The sequence below is a fragment of the Tigriopus californicus genome, chromosome 12 (genome assembly GCF_007210705.1).
Source record: "Tigriopus californicus strain San Diego chromosome 12, Tcal_SD_v2.1, whole genome shotgun sequence".
In the NCBI taxonomy this organism is placed as follows: Eukaryota; Metazoa; Arthropoda; class Copepoda; order Harpacticoida; family Harpacticidae; genus Tigriopus; species Tigriopus californicus.
The window spans coordinates 17,289,253-17,309,590 of record NC_081451.1 but is presented as its reverse complement, the minus strand read 5'-3'; the positions used below and the strand labels follow the sequence as shown (position 1 = coordinate 17,309,590).

At 40.5% G+C, this 20,338-nt stretch overlaps 1 protein-coding gene across 3 annotated transcripts; it reads right to left on the bottom strand.

The window, feature by feature from the left end:
• Positions 1–3,778: 3,778 nt before the first annotated feature.
• LOC131891857 (ABC transporter G family member 20-like) lies at positions 3,779–19,762 on the bottom strand. 3 transcript variants are annotated; one of them, XR_009374482.1, is made up of 10 exons: positions 19,626–19,762; positions 12,030–12,323; positions 11,022–11,401; positions 10,765–10,955; positions 9,757–10,630; positions 7,630–7,735; positions 6,705–6,910; positions 5,692–5,891; positions 4,309–4,542; positions 3,779–4,034 (listed from the first exon to the last, which is right to left on the bottom strand). XR_009374482.1 is itself a non-coding variant. In XM_059241532.1 (10 exons), exons 3-10 carry the CDS (start codon positions 12,277–12,279, stop codon positions 4,377–4,379), a joined length of 2,373 nt encoding a protein of 790 aa, XP_059097515.1. In that variant the 5' UTR covers positions 12,280–12,323; positions 13,074–13,444; positions 19,626–19,722; the 3' UTR covers positions 4,206–4,376. The 3 variants fall into 3 exon arrangements, 2 of the variants coding, with proteins under 2 accessions (XP_059097515.1, XP_059097513.1); XM_059241532.1 differs by lacking the exon at positions 3,779–4,034 and adding an exon at positions 13,074–13,444 and having other exon boundaries at positions 4,206–4,542; positions 19,626–19,722; XM_059241530.1 differs by lacking the exon at positions 3,779–4,034 and having other exon boundaries at positions 4,206–4,542.
• Between the last annotated feature and the right edge of the window lie 576 nt (positions 19,763–20,338).

Sequence of the window (20,338 nt, the reverse complement as noted above, 5' to 3'; positions counted from 1 at the left end):
ACCGGAAGGTTTTCCCTTTGTGCACCAAGAGTGGCGGGTTTTCCACGAGATTTGGAACTGACACTGCGTTTGAGCATTAATGTGTCATCCTGCCTTAAGGTTTCTCATGCCAAACAGCATTGCTTTCTTTCTCGTTAATTGTTCTTCATCTTTGTAACATCTTGATTTCTCATTGAATCAATGCTACGTGCTACAAATCATGAGTTAGAATGCGTACGCATCCATCTTGCCGTAAGAAAGAAAGAAAGAAAACCAACCTTCGTACCTAAACTTAAGCTGAAACGCCTTAAAAGTCCTTTTCATATGCGTTTTTGAGCTCCTCGACCTTAAAAACCTATGCTTTTATGAGCAGTAGACCACATTCACCAAGACAAAAATATTTGTTTGATGATTTTGACCTTTAAAGGCCGCCGCCATCCTAGGGTGAGGGACGGACTTCTAAAGATGTAGACTGCGAACGGAAGCCAAAATTTCGTATCTCCTAAACCGTTCATCTTATTCCAAATAAGCACTTGATACGACCACAAGATCTGGTTGAATAGATGAACTCTGCCAAATTTGAGCCCAAATCTATGCTTAGAGAACTCAGGAGATATGGTCAAAGTTATTTAGTAAACGCTACATAAAATTCGAATTTTCGGCCTGCTCTGGGTCAGCTACATAAACTTTTGACAACATAACTTTGAAATAATCCACTTTACAAGTAAATGATTTAATAATGACCTACCTTTAATTGAGGGGGTCTACGTTTCTTATTTTACTATTTTATGTCGAAAAGTGGCTCAGAGTTGCTATGACCATGAAGGGAAGCTAAGCTCGTTTGCAGTCGATATTTCTAGAAGTCAGTGGGTGAGGCCATCTCTGACCATCTCAAAGTCTTTTCCGAAGTTCCCTTATTTTTTGACGTTATTTAGAAGTAAAGTTTAGACATCAAGAACTACATTTTACGCTCTCTTTGAAGGCAGGTTTGGATTTGAAGGTCCCCCAAGCGCCAGATGGGAGCGATTTCAGAAAATGTTCGGTGGAAAGTTCTGAGAGTTTCAGAAATTTGTATTGATTCCACGGGAACTTAGATGAGAGGTGAAAATTTCGGAATTTTCTTGAAACGGCCTTTTGCACAATATTAACGCGTCCAGGGGTTCCAAGGTCTACGGATTAGAGCATATGAGGTGGGTGGTTAATCATTGGATCGGAAATATATCTTTTATCGTTCATTAGATGCTTTGACCATGTATTTTATTTAATTTCCATATTTAAGCCAGCCACGACCCTTACGAAAAATCTTGACCCTATTTGAGGCACTTTTATCCCTTAAACCAAGAAATGAGTCCAAGAAAGAAAAGAGAGGAGGACTTCATTTTATATTTCATTTAACTTGTGGCGCAGACATTTAAGGTAATATTGGAGTGAAACATAGCAACAACCGCGAATGTAATTAAGCAATGAACTCTCTTAGGAATGGCCATTGTTCCTAGCATCGAAAATGACTGTCTATGGATCATGTATATTTTGTGCAAATATTTTTCTTTCTTTCTTTGTTCTTTCGCCCAGTGTTGTAGATGCTACTAATTCCGCCAATAAAGCAGTTGTTTCAAACCACAAGGGTTCAGACAGGTTTTCTTGGGCTTGATGTCTGACGCTCAGCACAACCATTTTCTATTCAGACGGATAGGGCAATCATGTGAGCACTAATCAAATCACCTAGTTTATGAATCTATGATACGTTAATTATTTTCTTATTCTTATAGGAGATGGTTCTAGCGCAGTTGGTTGACGCGCGACCGAATTAAGCTCGGGTTCATGGGTTCGAGCCCAGATCTACCCCCCCCCCTTTCTTGTGGATCCTCGCCTCGAATGGCGCTCCTTGAACCCGGAATGTGACAAGACTTAATAGATGCTAAAACAAATACTGTAAATAACGGATCCAATGAGACATTCTCACAATAAAGACTTTTTTATTTGCCATAAATAAATGGCGCAGCCTTCTTCTTAAACTGAGTAGCCATGCACACACCAGAAGGAACATTTGATTCGAAAAGTTTGTAACTTACTCCATTACGAACGGTGGGTATCACCTTTCACAACGCCAATAAACACTCAAATGCAATGGTTTGATCCCTGCTCATGTGGCTTATCATGTGGCAGAACTCGATGCAAGACTCAGAAACCAAAATCCCCACAGATAATTTAAAACTATCGGTATTACAGAGTACAGGGAGTTATACACACGCACACGCCACGAACAGCCCCATCCTAACGAACTTTAAGTAGTCATTGAAAGACTGAGTGAGCATCAGGCATCAGTGTCAACATTATTGAAGAGGGAGCTTCTAGCACCTAAAGATGCTTCAGCATCAAACCCAATGGTCTCATATGGCGTGGTGACTTCTCCACTTGGACGAATGCCAAAATTTGGAACACCTTGCTTAGGATTTAAACGTAAGAGAAGCTTACAACGACGACAAGCATTCGAGCGAATTGGCAGCTGAATTCTCGGTCGTCTTCATAATTCTAAACAAAACTAAGTCACTTGACCTTTGCCTTGAAGTTCGAATTAAATAAAAATGTACGATCCAAGCAATCCATTGCTATGGTAAAACGATAACATCTTTAAAAGCGTGACTTTGGGCAAAATTTATGTCGTCGAATAGATTCGAGCGCAAGAACGAACACGCAATTTTCGCTAAACAGATTAAAGTCGATATACGCAAAGCCAAGGAAGGTTACGAAGAGAAATTGGCAGAGATGACAAGTTTGAAACTATTTTACGGCTATTTCAAAAATGCCGGTAAATCCGGCATTGGGCCAATACTGGACAGTCAAGGGAATATGATTGACGCTAAGCATGAAAAGGTGCAAATATTTGATAAGTTTTTTTCGCCAACTTTTGAGCCATGGGTTCCATCAAAACGAGGAGAAATCGAGTCCAATCAAGGGAATGATAGGATGAAAGTTGACTTCGACACGGGCTTGGTTCTGAGGCAGATCAAAGGGCTGAAGTATTCTACAAGTCCTGGTCCTGATGGAATAACATCTAGCTTATTAAAAGGACTTTGTGGATGTGTAGCCTTCGCCCTCTCGCTAATCATCTCCCGTTCTATGTCGTCTGGGGAAGTTCCACTGGATTAGCGTAGCGAAAACATTTTCCCGTTACTGGAAGGGGGCGACGCTAGGCAGACTTCTAATTATCGTCCAATATCTCTAACTAGTGTTTGTGGTAAGCTCATGGAGCGTTTGATGAAAGATCGATTTTGGAGTTTCATCTCAGACGGTGGGATGATTGACAATGATCAGCACGGGTAAATCAGCTCTGGTAAATCATGTACGTCAAACCTTTTGGAATTCAACGAATTTGTCTCTCTCGGCCTACAAAGGATGGGAAGGATGTGCATGCCATTTATCTTGACCTTGGACAAGGTCAATCATGAGACGATGTTGAGCAAACATATTAACATAGGTATTGGATCAGGCATTGGTTATTGGATCGAGTCCAACGGGTAACCATGGACGGTGTATATTCAGATTGGCATGGTGGGACGTCTGGGACCTCTGCTCTTCTCTGTGTACGTGAACGACCTCTTTGTCAACAGCCCTATTTGTTCTCTGAAATTTGCTAATGACACCCAGATATTTTCCACCGTGACTTCAATGAAAGAGGAAGTTGAGCTGCAGTGCGCGCTTGATCAAATTCATCAATGGTCGGTCACAAACCATATGGTTTTTAATGCCTCCAAGAGTAAGCTCTTGTGCTTTGGAAAGGGACAGAAGAAGATGCCTATATATGTTCTTGGCGGTAGGCCAATACCAGTTGTGGATCGCGTTAAAGACAAGTATGAAATCCCAAACACTTTACACCTCTCTTTACTCGAGTATGCTTCTGCCGTCTGGTCCCTTGGTTTGCGGTACTCGATCAACCTGCTGGAGTCCGTTCAGAGAAGGATGTCGAGACTGGCGACGGAGACCGTGGGGTTGGGGTATTCCGATCGTCTACATGTATGGGATCTTCCATCATTGATTGCTGATCTGGTCATCTTCTACAAAATATTCAACGGGGAAATGAAAATCAGAAATGTCTATTCCACCGATGAACTCATTGTTCTCGTTGGAGACGAGCCCAACAGGATTAACAATAAACTGGTTTATGTAGAATGTGTTTCCTGTTAAAGATGGCAGATTAAATGTGACCACTTGGCAAAATGGCTAACTTCAAACAGTAAAAACTTGTAAATTTATTCTCTAGACTACCCAAAGATGTAACATGAGTTGTGCTCCAACATTTAGGTTTTGAAACTAGTTCTTTGACAATACCAAGTGTGCCTTTGATTGCGATTCGATTGTACTTCAGTGGAACGAGATGAAGAAGGCTTGGATTGGGATCACTTGGTCACCAAGCGTTTAAAGATGACGTAGGTTCCAATGATCCACGCCAATGTGACTACAAAACCCCTCCAAACGGGCATGAAGGCCATGCCCCATCCTCGGAGTAGGATACCACGCATCGCCTCACACGCAAAAGTTTGAGGCAAAGTGTAAGCAAAGTACCTAGAAAGAAAGATAGAGTCCGAGACCCTGGATACAGAGACACACGGGGTTTGGCAAGTGGCGCCACTTGGCTGAGGAAACCATCGGAAGAACTGAAAGCCTTCCAAAGCAACCTTGAGTTGGGCATGGATAGAGCAAACTTAGAGCACACTGTCTAAGTAAAGGATGGGTCGCTGAATATTTACCTAAAGAACCCCTCATTGCTTTCATGATGCAAGAAGAGTAGAGTACTTAATCATATTAGATTGTGTCTAAATACTATTTCTTTTACACTTTTACGCTTTTCTACTTTCAATTTTCGGAACAATGAAAAGCTAGAGTATGTAACTGGAGTGTGAAAATGAATATTTCACACATGTGGTTTATCTTGCTTGTATCATGTAATTGAACTCCAAAATTCAAAAACAATAAACATATCTTTGCAGAAAATGCCAAGCCATAAATAGTATATGAAGATAAAATATTTCACCAAATGTTCTTTTAAAGTGCCACGCTTTTGCAATCATGTTCCTGAACCATCCAATTTACCATTCATTCATTTTTTTGTAGGTTTGTTTTTTTCAGTACGACGAAATGAAGGCTATATTTCGCCAATTTTTGCCTATTAATCTTTTTTTGATATTAGAGCTAGTCTTTGAATGTAGGGTTGAGCTGGGATGCTTTTTATTGAATATACACTTGGCTCATTAAAAAAAAACCTCAGTGGGTTTGCTTGACACCTAATGGTACCTTTTGTTCCAGTTAAGGTTCAAAGGGGCAATTTAAATTTACAGACAAATGTATGAGTCCTTATGCATTAAATAAATAACACTAAACCACAACTTTAACCGTAGCAATAACAATGATCGTACTCTTCCCTCTAGAGCGCTTTAATGGAATTGTTACTGGCAAACTCCAATAAAACACTGCAATGGGACACTCTTGGGATTGAGGAGTTTTTTGCAAACAATAGTACGACCAATGCATTGGAACAAGAAAGTGGAGTAAAGTTGAAATGTACTCTCAAACTGCTATGACGGCATTTGAGTCACGTTTTGTCAATCCTAGTTCCCACGACAGGTCCGACCAATTTTGAGGGTTACTTTTTGGCGATTTTTTTCTACCTTATTTCCGAGGCCCTTTTCGCAGTGCAATCCTGCGCAATCTTACCTCAGAGCCAAGGGCATGCTTTCCACGGGCCAAATGATTCCACTTAGAATTAGATTGGGGTAAAAGATGCCCAAAGCGATTTGGGTGGCATCTTGTTGAGTCTTGCACACGGCCGAAATGATCAAGCCAATGGTGGTTCCAGCCACCCCTTGCAACATCGTGAGCAGGAACACCAACCAGAGAGAGCCTTCATTTGGCACCTGAAAAGGATTTGAATCCATCCAATGAGAATCAAGGACTAGTGTGAGTAAGAATTCACTAATATTCACTCATAGAGGCATTTTTAAAGCCCGTGAATCGAGATGGAACACGTTTGTTGTGCAAGGTAACATTGTCAGGCACGGTGCTAAAATCCATTTGTCTAGAAAAATGGAGGAGGGGAGCGAAATGGTATCTTGTATTGAACACAGCAAGAGAGGGGCTATTTGAAGATGGTAAGAGGGAATTGTTTTCTGTTTTACTGTTCATTCTTGGGCTTTATTCATGTAGAAAAAATCTACCATTTTCCAATGGAAGACATACTTCCTCAAGTTGTTGCAAGTCAGCTTATATTTCAGACCTGCCACTTGCAACATCTCCAAAGATGGAGTTTTCAGTGTTAAAAGAAATCAGCTAACATTTAATATTTGACAGTCATGTGGCCTGGAAATATAAGTTATATCCCTAACATTTTGATCACCATAGGTTGAAAATGATTTATTCCTTACAACATTTCTGGCTCAGTCATAATTGTGAAAGCTCGTTTTTTTACCTTAATGTACCCAAAGCGGGTGGGTGACCTTTGAGGTCGAGGACCACCAGTCATCTAGTTAAATTTTCCATGTGATGTTCGTGTTCAAAAATGTTCCTGCCACCCATCCGTCTTAAACTACCAATTTTTACTACAGTATTTACTCATGGGAGAGTGGGGGCACTTTTAAAAACCTATGAGTCGAGATGGAGCAAGTTTGTCGTACAAGGGAACATTGTACGGGGTAGTAAATAAGGGACAGGCAGACGGATGGACAGATTACCTGAAACACCAGGATCATGAAGGTTAGTGTGACCACCACTTGCAGGAAGTTGACCACTAACGATACCAAGAAATGAGCCAATGCAAATTCACCGGGAGTGACCCCCGCGATCCATGTTCGGTCCAATAATCCCTCGTTGCGCTCCAGTATAATAATCATGGCGCTGTATCCCAATGCCATACTGTGCACGATGGTCAGAATAATGCCTGAAATTTGATTCATTTCCATATTATAACAACTACCCAGCCAAAGAGGAAGACACTCTGTTGGACGTTTTCCTAAGTAGCTAATGTCAATTTGAAAAAAAAAAAGAATATTTTGATCATTTCTTGGATTGATGAAATACGCGTAGCTACCCTGAACAAAGGCTTTCAAAACCTGATCTGGGTCATGGGTAAAAAAATGCTATTACCTGATATACCCTTAGTCATATTACCGTATCGCATGCATTTTATCATATAGAGAGCCGACAAACATCGTGCTACTTTTTTTTCACGTTTTTACAATAGCTCAGAGATGTATATTACGCAAAGAGACTACAAATGGACCCGGCTTGATACTCCATAAATGATATTACTTAAAGTGCTGTTAAAGTTTATACGAGTTTGTAATTGACATTGGGGTAAAAATCATCAAACGGCACGCACATGTGTTGATGACGTCATTTATCATTGTGCATTTCAAGCGAGACCGTCGCATCTTGCTGAAAAATTCCCATGAAAAAGGTTTGGTCGGAAGAACTCTAAATGTTTTCATAAAAGGAGAGCTAGACCGGTCTGTCCGATCAAATTCGTTGGGCGATATCATGAACATTTTAACTTGCAAAAATAAAACGAATCTGAGCTTTTATTCAATTGGGGCAGTGGATTACGATCCCGGTAATGTTTAAAAAAATTCGGAAAAACCGGTGAAAGTAATTGCTTACCTGGCGCCATGAAATCCGTAAAGGTTAGCTCGGGTGTTCCATAGATTGGATCAAGGAAGGTGAGCGGAATGTTAGCCACAGCCTTGTCAATCTTACAAGATGTCACCTTAAAAAAAAGGGTCATTCAATTCATAAACGGAAGCACATAGAGTAGGAACATGGACCGTTCTGTCCGATGATGTAATAGAACTTTTCAGGGCGTTGAACAGCGCCCTCTGTCTCGTCCAAGTGTGGACAAATTTACTTGAGGAGCTCAGCGCGAAGTCAAGGAGTCTGGCATTTCAACCTTTATTTTACTCATGAAAAGCGAAATACCATGCCAATGAAATGTAACAGACAGTCACAAGATATTTCAAGGTTGATATGAATTGGCAAAGTTATAAATCTTTCGTTTCTAACTTTGTTTTTGTCCGCAGTTAGGCGAAACAGAGGGCGCTACATCCGAGCAATGAAAATGACTACAAATGGCCTTGCTGCCCGGACGAGGCTTTACCCTCCGACCAAGGTGAAATGCCAAGGCTCAAAATGTTGACACGAGATCTTCAAATGTTACGCATTACCACGTGTGGCTCTAAACAAGCGAACGTCAAATTTCGACGCTCAATTATAATTGAATCGACTTCACTCGCCAATTAATCTCTCAATTAACCAAATCTGGATCATTCTGACCATCAAGAGTGAGAAAATTGTGAGAAAAGGACTCTTTGGGGCTCTCTGGACGGCCCTGCGGGCCTTTTTGACAAAGTGGATTTTTTTTACAACGGAGCTGGCCCGTCCATGGGTGAACACGCGGGTGCGCTCGAAACGTGGGGCCCTCTGTAGTGAATGCGAACATTGATCTAGCCAATTTCGTAAATTTTTCTCGACCCTTTCTTCTTAGGTTAGAGGCCTCATCTGCGAATACAGACTTGTCAAGACATTGAAATTACTGGTTCCATCGAGAAAGAGTGTTCCATTTTCCAGAATTGAGTCTTTTCCCTCGTTTATAAACATGAGGCTTTTCTGACAATCGCAAAGATATTAGTCTCATAAAATTTGGATAAAATGTCATTTTGCAGGTGTTGCTAATGGTGTGCACCGTAGTTTAGTCAGTAAAGAGAGTGATCTGCCTAATCCAATCCAATCATGATTGGTGGGATGATTCCCAGACAGGGATACAAATCTATATCAATCAACTACTTGTTTGCAAGCTCATTGGCATCCAAGTACAGGTCACATCAACATATGCAATGCAACAATGTGATGATGTGACCTGTACTTGGATGCATAATGCACTCACACAACAATTACGTTGTTCAATGCCTGGGCCAGAAAATACACAAAGTTTCACAAATACTTCGCAATAGTACATGTTTGGAGCACTTATTTTAATTACGATTAACAACGCATTACATATGGGCTATTCACTCATAATAGGATATGTCAAGTGATGTGGTCCGGCACCCTGATTTTGGGCATTTTAGGGAGGGAGAACTAAGACAAACATTGCAGTCAACTCGTACTATCCGCCCATTGAATTTTCAATAATCGAGTGATTTTGAGAGCTGTGTTACAAAACGAAACAAAATGAACATGTTTGGTGTTAACCGGTGGACACACTATCATATTGGCTCAGTACCACGATGCTAGTTGCTTAGACAAGCGTGTAAAATGATATAAGTGTTAAAATTCAATCCATGCACAGTGCGCTTTGGCTGGGCATGTTGTCTTTGATTTCACTCCATGGAATAACGTCAATTGTTCATGAAGGCGTTCACTTGACAAGCCCTATATTTTTACAAAATTACCTTTTTCCTCAGGACCAGCTGATTATGAACAGTAGCAATGGCGACCCAACATATTGGTGGGTCGTTTTACTTGTGTGTTCCAAAATAGTTTTTGCATGTTTTCTTAGGCTTGTGTGCCGCGTTTTGGGGCTACTGTTTTCTTCGGTGTGCTAATCAGAATACTTTGGTGTGCATTTTTTTTTTGTTTCAACTCAGTAGTGGCATTGAAGCAAAAGAGGATATTTTCATAGAAAAGAGGCGAAAATACATATAAAAAAACCTGTTCTTCGAACGACATTGATTACCCTTGTAAGGTGTAAGAATTGTCAGCTCTTCTGAACGACATCTTGAGGGAACTTACCAATTGTTCCATGAATAGTTGAAATGCCTCGGCAAACTTCAGCTGAAGTGTGAATGCAATGTGTTGATTGGTGATATCCATCCGAACCTGGATTTGACTAGCATTAAATTTCTCCAGATTCACGGTGGTCAAGTCTTCATTGGCAACGGATTCAAAAATGCGATCGTACAAATTCCTCGAGAAATTGTGCCCCATACTGATCACGCCCCAAGCGTCGCCATTTTTCACGGCCTCGTGAGCGACTTCATAGCTCTCATAATACACAGGCCGGGCTATGGACGCGTCCATGAAGCTTAGATAGCGACATGACAAATTCTGCAAATGTTCATTGACTTCAGGGCCCACAAAGGTCATATCAAATGGACACTGAGTGGGATGACCGGCGCAAGGCTGGCCCTGGTTTTCCAAGTTCACAATGGCCACCGGTAATTCTTTCGGGTCCTGGCCGATAGCCAGACAAAACAACGACACTTGCAGCGCGGGCAAAATGAACTGGTAAACAAGGAGACCCACGCGCTTCTTCATCCGGTTGAAGGTCTTGATCATACATGCGGTCACTCTCTGCGAGGTGAGATTGGGCTTCTTTTGACCAATGTATTTCGCGACTGTGGAGGACGTGGAACGTGCACTAGCCGCACTATTGGTGGCAGACACTTTTTCCTTGGGTCTGCTGCCCTGGCCGTTGGTCAGGACCACTTGGCAACCCTCTCCGTCCTCAAGATCTGTTGGCTTGGGCTTGGCCTCTGACTTTTTCTTGGAGAACTTCAAGATGGGTCGGCGTTGAGTGCGCTCTTCCCGGACTTTGGCCGTCTCAAGGTCTCCATCCTGGAGACAGAGGTCGAGGAAGACGTCCTCGAGATTTGGCTTGCTGAATCTATAACACGTGAGTAGTATCTTAGACAGTGGTAACCGGGAACTGGTCTCTGAAGTGTTGACAGAGGTATGTAAATGTAAACAAGCTGGCATCTGGAGCTGGGAGCTACATATATCATCTTTATATCTGGTTACCGGCATAGTAAGGCTTCGGGAGAATCTTCCGCGAGGAGTTTTCCGAACCGCATCATTCCAACACGATTGGCTTGTCGAGCCTCTTCAATGTAATGGGTAGTTATCACAATGGTGCAATGCTTCCCAAAGCAATCAGTCATCTCAGTCAAATGGTTCCAAATTGCACTTCTCAGAAGGGGATCCACCCCGACCTTTGGTGAAAAGAGTCGTGGTTAGGGTGGCAATGTATTTCAGGTAAATTGGAATGGATTACTCACTGTGGGTTCGTCCAGAATGAGCAACTCTGGCTCGTGAAGAAGTGCTATGGCCAGGGATGCCCGTCTTTGTTGGCCTCCACTCATGTTGATCAAGGACCGTGTTTTTGATGGCAAATCCAGGAACTTCATGAGAAATGCAAGGCGATCCTCGTACTGTTGACGGGTCATGCCAAAAATGCGCCGGAAATAGGTGAGCGTTTCTTCGATATTGAACTCAAGAAAAATGGCCAATTCTTGGGGCATGTAACCGACACGTGGTCCAGGAACGCCAGAGCCTGGAGATCCCGGAGGCTCGCCGAATACCCGCACCGAACCCGTTTCCACGGTCAGTTTACCAACTATACATTTTAACACGGTTGTCTTCCCACAGCCAGAGGGACCTTTTGAGAGAATTCCAGGATTATTAGGTATACCCCGCGAAAGTCATCTTGATATGAAGTATTTGCGTAATTTTTCGGCCTTGGTTTTCTACTTTGCCCAGTCCATGAAATAGAGTTTAATCCGACCATTTTATTCGCATGTTGAAAATGCGTCAGTCTTAATCTAAACCATACTATCAGTAATGGTTTCATTGCAAAATATTCGTTGTAGCTTTGTGGAGAAATTTATTCATACATCATTACGTAGATTCGAGAAGAAATTTGATGGCGTTGTAATTTCTGGAATCGAAATAAATGTCAGTTCAATTTGTTCTTTGGCTGCTGACCTCAGCAAAGGTACAAGTAAGAAGTACTCTATTTCATGAGCTACTATTTTTAATCCGTAATTTTGAACTCACCATTGAATTGGAGAGCAAGGTTTGGTTTAATCTTACTATATCCTGCATTTTTGACCATGGCATGATTTGTCTTGAAACCTACCCATGACCTTGATCAACAGAATTAACCATTTTAAATAGTCCACCCACGCAGTATATCAATAGAAGACGTTCAACAATTACCCAAACGTTATGATTGGAAGTCATAATAAAACCGGGATAGCAAATCGGCATGATAAGTGGCATCTTACCCAGAAGTCCATATATCTGGCCTTTTTTAACTTCCATGTCCAACCCCAGAAGTACAGGGGTTCGCTTCTGACCACATGTGTAATGTTTGTAAGCATTTGAGATCTTGATGGCCATCGGGCTCTCTTTGGCTTGGCCATTTGAAAGTTTTGCATCATTCACACTGATCGCAACACTGTTTCCGTTCACTAAAGACTGTTGTTGTTCGGTTTGGTCCTCCATGTTTCGACAATCGTCAGAAGTTCCACTCATATGGCATAATTCACAAAAGAACGAGGATCTTCCAGGATATGGCTCTGGAAAAAAAGAAGATTTTGGTTTGTATGTTAGTTTCTTGTGGGTGTCTCTTTTTATCTGGACGGGCAGGCTACTACAAAGCGATGGGACTGAGAGCAGATTCAGATGAGAGCCTTGTTACCATGGTGGAAAGTAGGCAAGGAGATCGGGCCAGAGTACCTGGACTGGTAACTATTCCAATGTTGGCTTTCACTCTGAGGCCAAGCACATGTGCATGATTAATCAAACAATTCCCTTTGACTAATCTCGTCACTCGAAATGCTTTTCAGACTTTGGTTGAGAGTGTTTGTGGGACACAAAAAAACAACAACTGTAGGATGAAAAATTGCCATGGAACTAACACGACCATTCCTAATTCATAACAATTTATTGGCTGCAATCACCCTCGTGTGAGTTCCACTCTCGTTGGGATTTTTGAAACAAAAGCCTTTGTCATGTGTGTGTGTCAAGTAAAATGGCGGGAAAACGTGAATGGGGCCAAAGTTTTTCTGTCCCACTATTCAATAAAGAGTACTTTTTAATATCTTGCACATTTTTCATTATCATAGGTTCACTTTTTGGCAAAGAATCAGGAAAATTCGGGCAAAGCGTGAACCTTGAAAGCTTTTAGTAAAATCAACTTATTTTACTATTTAAAAACTACTATATAAAACTACTATACTTGTTGCAACTTGCGCAAACTCTCCTTATTGCGTATGAGAATCTCTAGATCTACCTGATTCGACCGAAAGACCCCTCCATAAACTTACCAAGTGAATGATTGGCAGGAAGTGTAGCATTCGATGTTTCTCACGACACTTGTCCAAGAGCGACAGGTTCCCGTCTTCTGGAGCAACTTTTCATTGAAACCTCTTGCACGTCGCCCCTATTTTGGTCTGCTTTCTTGCTTGAGGTCTAAGAGCCGACTGACTGAGTTCTCGGGCAAACTTGTTCTTCCTTCTGCCTCCTCAAGTCATGAGACACAGGGGGAGTTTAAAGTCGAGCAACTTCCGTCTGAGATTGGCCTTGTGGGTAAGTTCATTTTCTATGTGATCGAGTGCCTTGTTGCCCAGCGAGGACCTCCTTGGAAACCTCAACCCCACTGTGTCATTGACCGTGAGGCTTTTGCAGTAGAGTAGTACTACGAAGTAATTGTAAACTCTCTCACTTCCATACAGAATTCGAATTCAGGATATGCTGCCTGACCTTTGTTACATAACGGCTAGGCCTTGATTTGAACTGATGACAAACTCAATTACTCGCTTCATGAAAGCTAGGTAATACTACTGCAGCTATTACTGAGTAGGGTTGTAATCGAGTTTCGAAAAATGGTTCAAGCCCTACGAGTCTTTTGGAACAAAGACCTGCTAAAATTTTGTCTTGATATACTGATTGGCAAATCTTTTTTTTTTTAAGTATGTATGAATTGCAACCTCCAAAGGCCGAGCAGCCGCAACATATGGGTAGATTGCACACTTTCAATTTTGCTTCCCTTGGTTTGGTCTCGAGCATGGAGGCCGACATGCCTGGAGAGGAAACCTCTTCAAAACCTCGCAAGAATTAAGATGTTCGAGCAATGCGTTACCTCCTGATTAGATGCGTCTTCCTTTTAGCAAGGTTTCAAAAAAAACTTTCCTCTCCAGTCCTGACGGACTCAATGTCTTGAGTTTAGCCATGTCAAAACTTCTGGGGGAAATTGAAATGCGCTAATGCTGCTGTTGAACAACTAAAAAGGGCGAAAATCTGGGTTATTTGTGTGATGGTATTTTGCAATATAAAAAATAAGTCCTCCAAAATCATCCGAAGTGATGCAAATCTTTCAGGCCCTCCACAGATTTTCAAAATGGCTCGAGTCTTCAAAGTCAACACACTGACTATTTATAGCTCTAATATCGGGCACTGCATGGATGTTTTATGTTGATCTACCTATCCCTATCTCCTTCAAATTATTGACTTTGCAATGACATTTGGCAATTGTCCAAAGGTTTGATATCAATAATTCAGTTGAAAATGCCTAATGCAGGGTGCACTGACGATTGATTTGTATTAAGATATATGTTTGGCTATTCAGCCGATCGCAAATTTTTTCTCTATCAATTATTTTTGCCGTTCAAAAATCTTTTTTTTATAACAAACCACCTGCCGAGGTTGATTACGCAAGTTGCACGTGACCGAAAAAAAACAAACATTTTTTTGCGGACTTCCTTACCGCTACCGGGATTGGAATCCCAGCAGTTCAAGACGAGAAGATTAACTACTTTACTTGACTTTTATTTATATGTATCATTTGATCGACCAACGAATTAGAATTGGCTGATCTGGCTAATCCTTGTATGTAAGGTTGATCCGGAATTTTAGTCAAAAACTTGTCCAAGTCTGACTTAAATCCTGCTATTGGATCAACGCCTACATAAGCCCTACGAATATTTGAGGGCAGCAAATTGAACAATGAAGGAGACCCAGAAAGAAGAGAGTTGGACTTCATTGTTTTAACTAGCCTAGATTTTCAAGGGCTTGAAGGTGCTCTCCCTTCAAAAATTATGCTTTTAAAGTTGACCCTGTCCGCTCTTTTTGTGTCATAAAACAACTGATTTTGGTCAGATCCTCCTTAATATTCCGAACCTAGAGCGCCCAGAAGGAGGTTTTGGCCAAGCAACTCGAAAGTCATTCCATACCAGGGGTTGGCAAAAGTAGTTGTCATAGCCCCCAATTGAAAAAAATGAGAGGTTGCGCATTACCTGTGGAAAAACTTTCATGACACATACAGGAAATGGCCTTCCACTTTTGGTTCTTTGCTCTTTGCCCAGGTTAATAAATTGACGAATGATTGTTCTTTGAAGTGTCTATTTGAATTTGCTGTATCATTAAAGAGAAGACTAGATTTTTTTTTTATTTAATCAACAATTAGGTTATTGATGTATATTGAGTGGCTAACGCTGTGGAATGAATATACGTCCACATTGTGAGGTGATTCAGCCATTGTTTGGGTACAACCTTACAATATTATTTGGAAATTCTAGATTTTTTTACACAACTATGGTTACCAACAGCTACAGGGTTTGTCCAGCAAATGAAAGGTCATACTCCTCTCTGTGGATATCCGTAACACCAACTTCGGAAAATGTTTTAGAAAATATTTACATGTTGCCCTGTATCCCAACTAGGGCTGGAATCGAGTCATCCGTCCACAAAATATAGGATAACTTCCAAAGCGACACAGCTTCTTAGAATCAAGGAGATTGAACATGAACGACGTCAAAATGCCTATAGATAACGCCCCCTGATCCAAATTTACCCAGGATGCTTCTGACATCTTCCAGATAATGTTTTCTTGCAAAGTCATTTTCCAGTGAAGACAGATCAAGTTATTTCAAAAGCAATCTCTTGTTCTTCACTCTCTTAAGTACATCCTGCAATTCCCACACTAGAACTGAGTAACAGGCTTTGCCTTCAAAGATTTGAAGAACACCTGATATGAAAATACAGTATCGACAAATAGCCATAATTACTCTCCTGATTTCCCCTCAACATTCTATGAAAACGTTCTCTCTGAGATTAGAGATTCTGGCCTTGTCTTAATGCTACAAAAATGATGCTTAAAGACTTACAGGTAACGTGGCCATTTTCTCCTTATGTTTGTGTCGGTAATAAAACATTCCATTGACGAATACAATGTCTAAAACCCGAACAATACCTGTACGCTGAAGCGTCTGTAGTTCTTTTATTTCTTGTCATCGTAGTAATTGCATTTGTGTGTTTCAGCGAAATTAAGGTTTTAAGACACCGTATGCCTCAGGTTCAAAGAATGATGGCATAAGTATTAACTATACTAACCATCTCTAACGCAAACTGAAGAATATGACAAAGGATGAACCTAAAGATTATCTTTAGATTGGTAATAAAGTTGCCCCATTATTTCCTCTATCTACATAATTGACCCTGAAATATTTTTGACTGGGTGGTTTGGATGATTTGTTAATGGAGAGTGTCTTTCAACAACGTGATTCGTGAACGAATATCAATTCCACCCTTTGATTCTATTTATGATCGAGGGTTGGGAAACTCGCTAATTCGGTTTTCCTGCTATTAACTTTAGTCAGGTCAAGCCCAAGAAGCCCCCTTTACCTCCTCTCTTCTCTTCCCATAGAATTCTTAGCAAATTGATCAGGACCATGCTGATACGAATTGAGGCGAACATACACATACGGTGTCGGAGTCCAGAGAGAACGAGGCCTTTTATAAATGGTTTGATTTTGGTTTAGGGATTCTATGGATTTAGGTGTCCCAAGAGAGATTGAAATTGGGATTTCCAACCCAGATCATCGTCATAATTGACGCCCAGGAGGTATCGTCTGCATAGGCCGTCTGTGCCTTACACTTCGAGAGTTGCATTGTGGGTAACGTCTACCATACGAGAGGGGTGAGAGCATGGGTCCTTGAGAAACCCCATCTAGATCGATGGACTCTGCACATTGTGTGAATACCCATTGGAATCTGCCATCAAGGTAGGACCTGATCCATTCCCCTCACGTGAGCTTCCCGTCCAGAATTTCGGAGTTGATGCGGGTCAAAGCTTGATGAACTTACGCCAAAGACCAAAACCAGGGAGATACTTCGGAATCAACACAATGCGCTCATACTATAACAGGAATTCTTTCTTACGTCACCTACGTAAGGACCAGGGCCAGTTTCAACTTTCTTACTCAATTTTTGTTTTTTGTCAATTTTTGTCAAATGGAGTTTGTAATAAAAGTTGTGACTATTTCGTGCAAGGCAATCATTCTTCATGCATTAGGTGTTAATTTGGCAAAGTAAAGACGCTCAGTTTTGAAGTAAAGTAGTGGAAAATTTATTTATTTATTTTGCCCTGACGTCGAGAGGAGTTAGCCTGAGGGCTTGAAGGTGAGCGGACCGTCAATTTAGTTTGCACGCCTAATGTGGAATATTGTCATAGTGCAGGACCAATTGCCCGTACCAATGGCAGGGTATCTCATTAAATAGTTCTTCTCATTGATCTTTTTATTTCAGTACGTTAAAATGCTTAAATTGTGCTCGTTTCATGCTCCACAAGTTCTTGGTGAATGCAAATTTGGTAAGGTTGGGGAAAACACTAGACTGCGGAGGAAACAGTGTCTCCAAACAGCTGTCAAGAAAAGCGCTAGTTGTTTGGAGTCAGACTCAAAAGATCACACTATTTTAAGTCTTATTGTGCAAAAAAAAAGTGGGTAAAGCATTGCTTGTGCGTTGGTCTATTCATTTTTTGACATTTTTTTATTCCAAACGCCATTCACCCACAGTTTCACGTTATATTTTTCAAAAAGTTCATTTTTATGTCTCTTTATTTTCAAGTGAAGTATGTCCAGGAATGAGTTATAAAAGCTAGTGAAAAAATTTCGAGCAAAAGTTCTGGGCAAAAAGCGGAAAACTGATAAAAAAAAGCAACATTTAAAGACTCTGATAGTAGTCCTGGAGGAGCGACAGGGCTGTCAAAATTATTGTAGTGGCATTTTACTGTCGCTTTCAATTGTGACATCTTGAGCAATGAATTTTTTGCCTTCACGGAAATGAGTAAGACATTCTTGATTGAAGAAAGTCAATTCTTGAATTGGATCAATGTCGATTAGCAAATGTTCATTTGGCCGTTTCAAATATTTGCTACATTGTGGCAAAACTGACTTTTTCCTTGCACATCATTTCAGGCTTGATTTTTCCTTGTTTAAGGTCAGATTGATATTCAAATGTTCTTTGAGACTAAGACACGTTTATGTTATTTTTTGAAGTTAGATTCGTGCCTTTACCATATTTTGCGAAATGAAGAGTTTAACCATGACACGAGAGTATTTACTAACCCTAATATGCTTCCAAACCTAAGGAAGTTTCAAACTACAAAATATCATTTCCTAGTTGAAATTCACTCCAGGCCAATTTGGCATTGTCGGCTAGACTGATCAAAGAGGTTCGGAATTGGACTTATTGCTCTATGACTTTGTTGAACATTGAATTGACGTCTTAGAACTCTTTGGTTCCAAAATAGCAACGAAAAGAACTCTTCAAGTTTACACAGAAGCAAAGAAACAAAATCATTTATTGTGCCACAGAGGCGCGAAAAGAATATTTGCCATAACAAAATTAGAATCTTATGTTGGAGCACATTTTTTAGATTAGGGGACCAAGAAGAACGAGATTAATTTCATGACATATTGATGTGTAGTTCAAAAAAAGTAAGTGAGATACTTTTAAACACATTTTTAATATAAAAAAAAGAACATGTTTCAAAAACAGTGCTCTTTTTAATCATTCTTGCACAATGTACCTTTCTGCAAATTGCCCTAAATATAAAAACAGTAGATGGAAGGCAACGCCTCTTCAATCCGAAACTAAACTCTAAAAGCCTTTCAGCTCTGTTCCAAAAATTGGTCTGCCTAAGATCTACTTGCAATGCGATTATACAATTTTCAAGCCTCGAATTTGCCTCATGATTTGGGCAAATAATTTTCAGATAATAAACCTCTAAACTAAAAGCAGGGACGAAAAAAGTACTGACGCAAATAGCAAACAGTGTAAAAGTGCAGTTCTTTTTAACTACTTATGAAGATGGCGTTACAAACAGACTTGTTTGTTACGGTATTCTAATTTCCAAAATTACCCTCTTTTACGAAAATATTTTTGTTTCGCCAAATTTTCGATTTCGATTTCAGGCTAAGATGTGGCTTTCATGCACATCCAAATAACAACTTCCCAACTAATATTTACTGGGTCAGTGGTGATTTCGTGTGTTCCATGTCATGTGAGTCTAAATTTGATCTCGAATTTGTTGTTTTATACCTTCGCCTTCAAACAAAGACTCTTATTGTGTCCGCCACTTTTTGTGTTTGTACTCCTGAGTATAAGTCCTGCCCCTGGCTCTTCCAATCTTCCAAGAGAACCAGATAAAAGCAATTTTTCATACAGCATACGAGTGCTCTCATCCAGCATCCAAGGTATTCCAAGGAAACCTGAGTGCGATTCAAGTACACATGCACTGACTCGGCCAACATTGCAGAGTGACATTTGCGCATCGACAATCAAGAGGATTTTGTTCACTACCGCTATGTATGTTCAAAGATTTACTTGATTAGGGTTTCGTATAACTGGATTAATCTTAATAGCAGATCATAAGTAAATCAGGTTTACAGCCATGAAACTCATTCAAAAAAACAGGTTCCCCACTTTATTATCTTGGCAGCAAATTGTGCTCCCGTTTTTAGTTCAGCATAGGTCGATACTAAAACTCTTTATAGGATGTGTTTTTGGACATAAGAATGGTATTGATGAATGCTTACTTTGGTATTGGTTAACCACGTTAATAATCACACTTATAAAGGATCCCTTTGTATTGCTTGGAATGTAGGAGTCCCTTGTCTCGATTGATGAACAATGACGGACTGAATGATATGGTAAGAGCTCTCTCTATAGAAGAAGCATTCTCTTCGTAAAGCTTGAAATAAGGGTGATGAAACGCGACAATGTACGCAAATGGCTATAAAAGGTTTTGATGACTTATCTAGGACATCCCTGATACAGACACGAATGATGCTATTGAAGATGCAATGTTTGAAGATGTATCATTGTGATTTTTTATAGTTTTGGACAATGGAGGGTACATAATTACGTAGGCCAGATTTCAGAGGATCTTGTTTTTCTGGCCACCCTTGAATGTTGTCAATTGTGACAAAGACCCCGACAACTCGCGATTGGTACTTCTAAAAAGTGGGTTTTGTTTCCTGTATGCCATTTAGCAGTTGGTTACTCTGTTCCTTTAATTCGGAAAAACTGAAATACATTTAATGGTTAGGTGTTTCTGAATGACAACTTTGAGGTCATGGACAAAGAAATCGTAATCTTGACACAAGTGTTCAAATTGAAAAGACCCTGTACAAATATGGTTAAACAAAATAAGCAGACCAAGAGACGTAGAATAGGAGAGATTGGTTGGTGTGCGTTTCAAAATTAACACTTGTATGGAGATGTTTTCTCTCTTTCCTTGAAACATTGT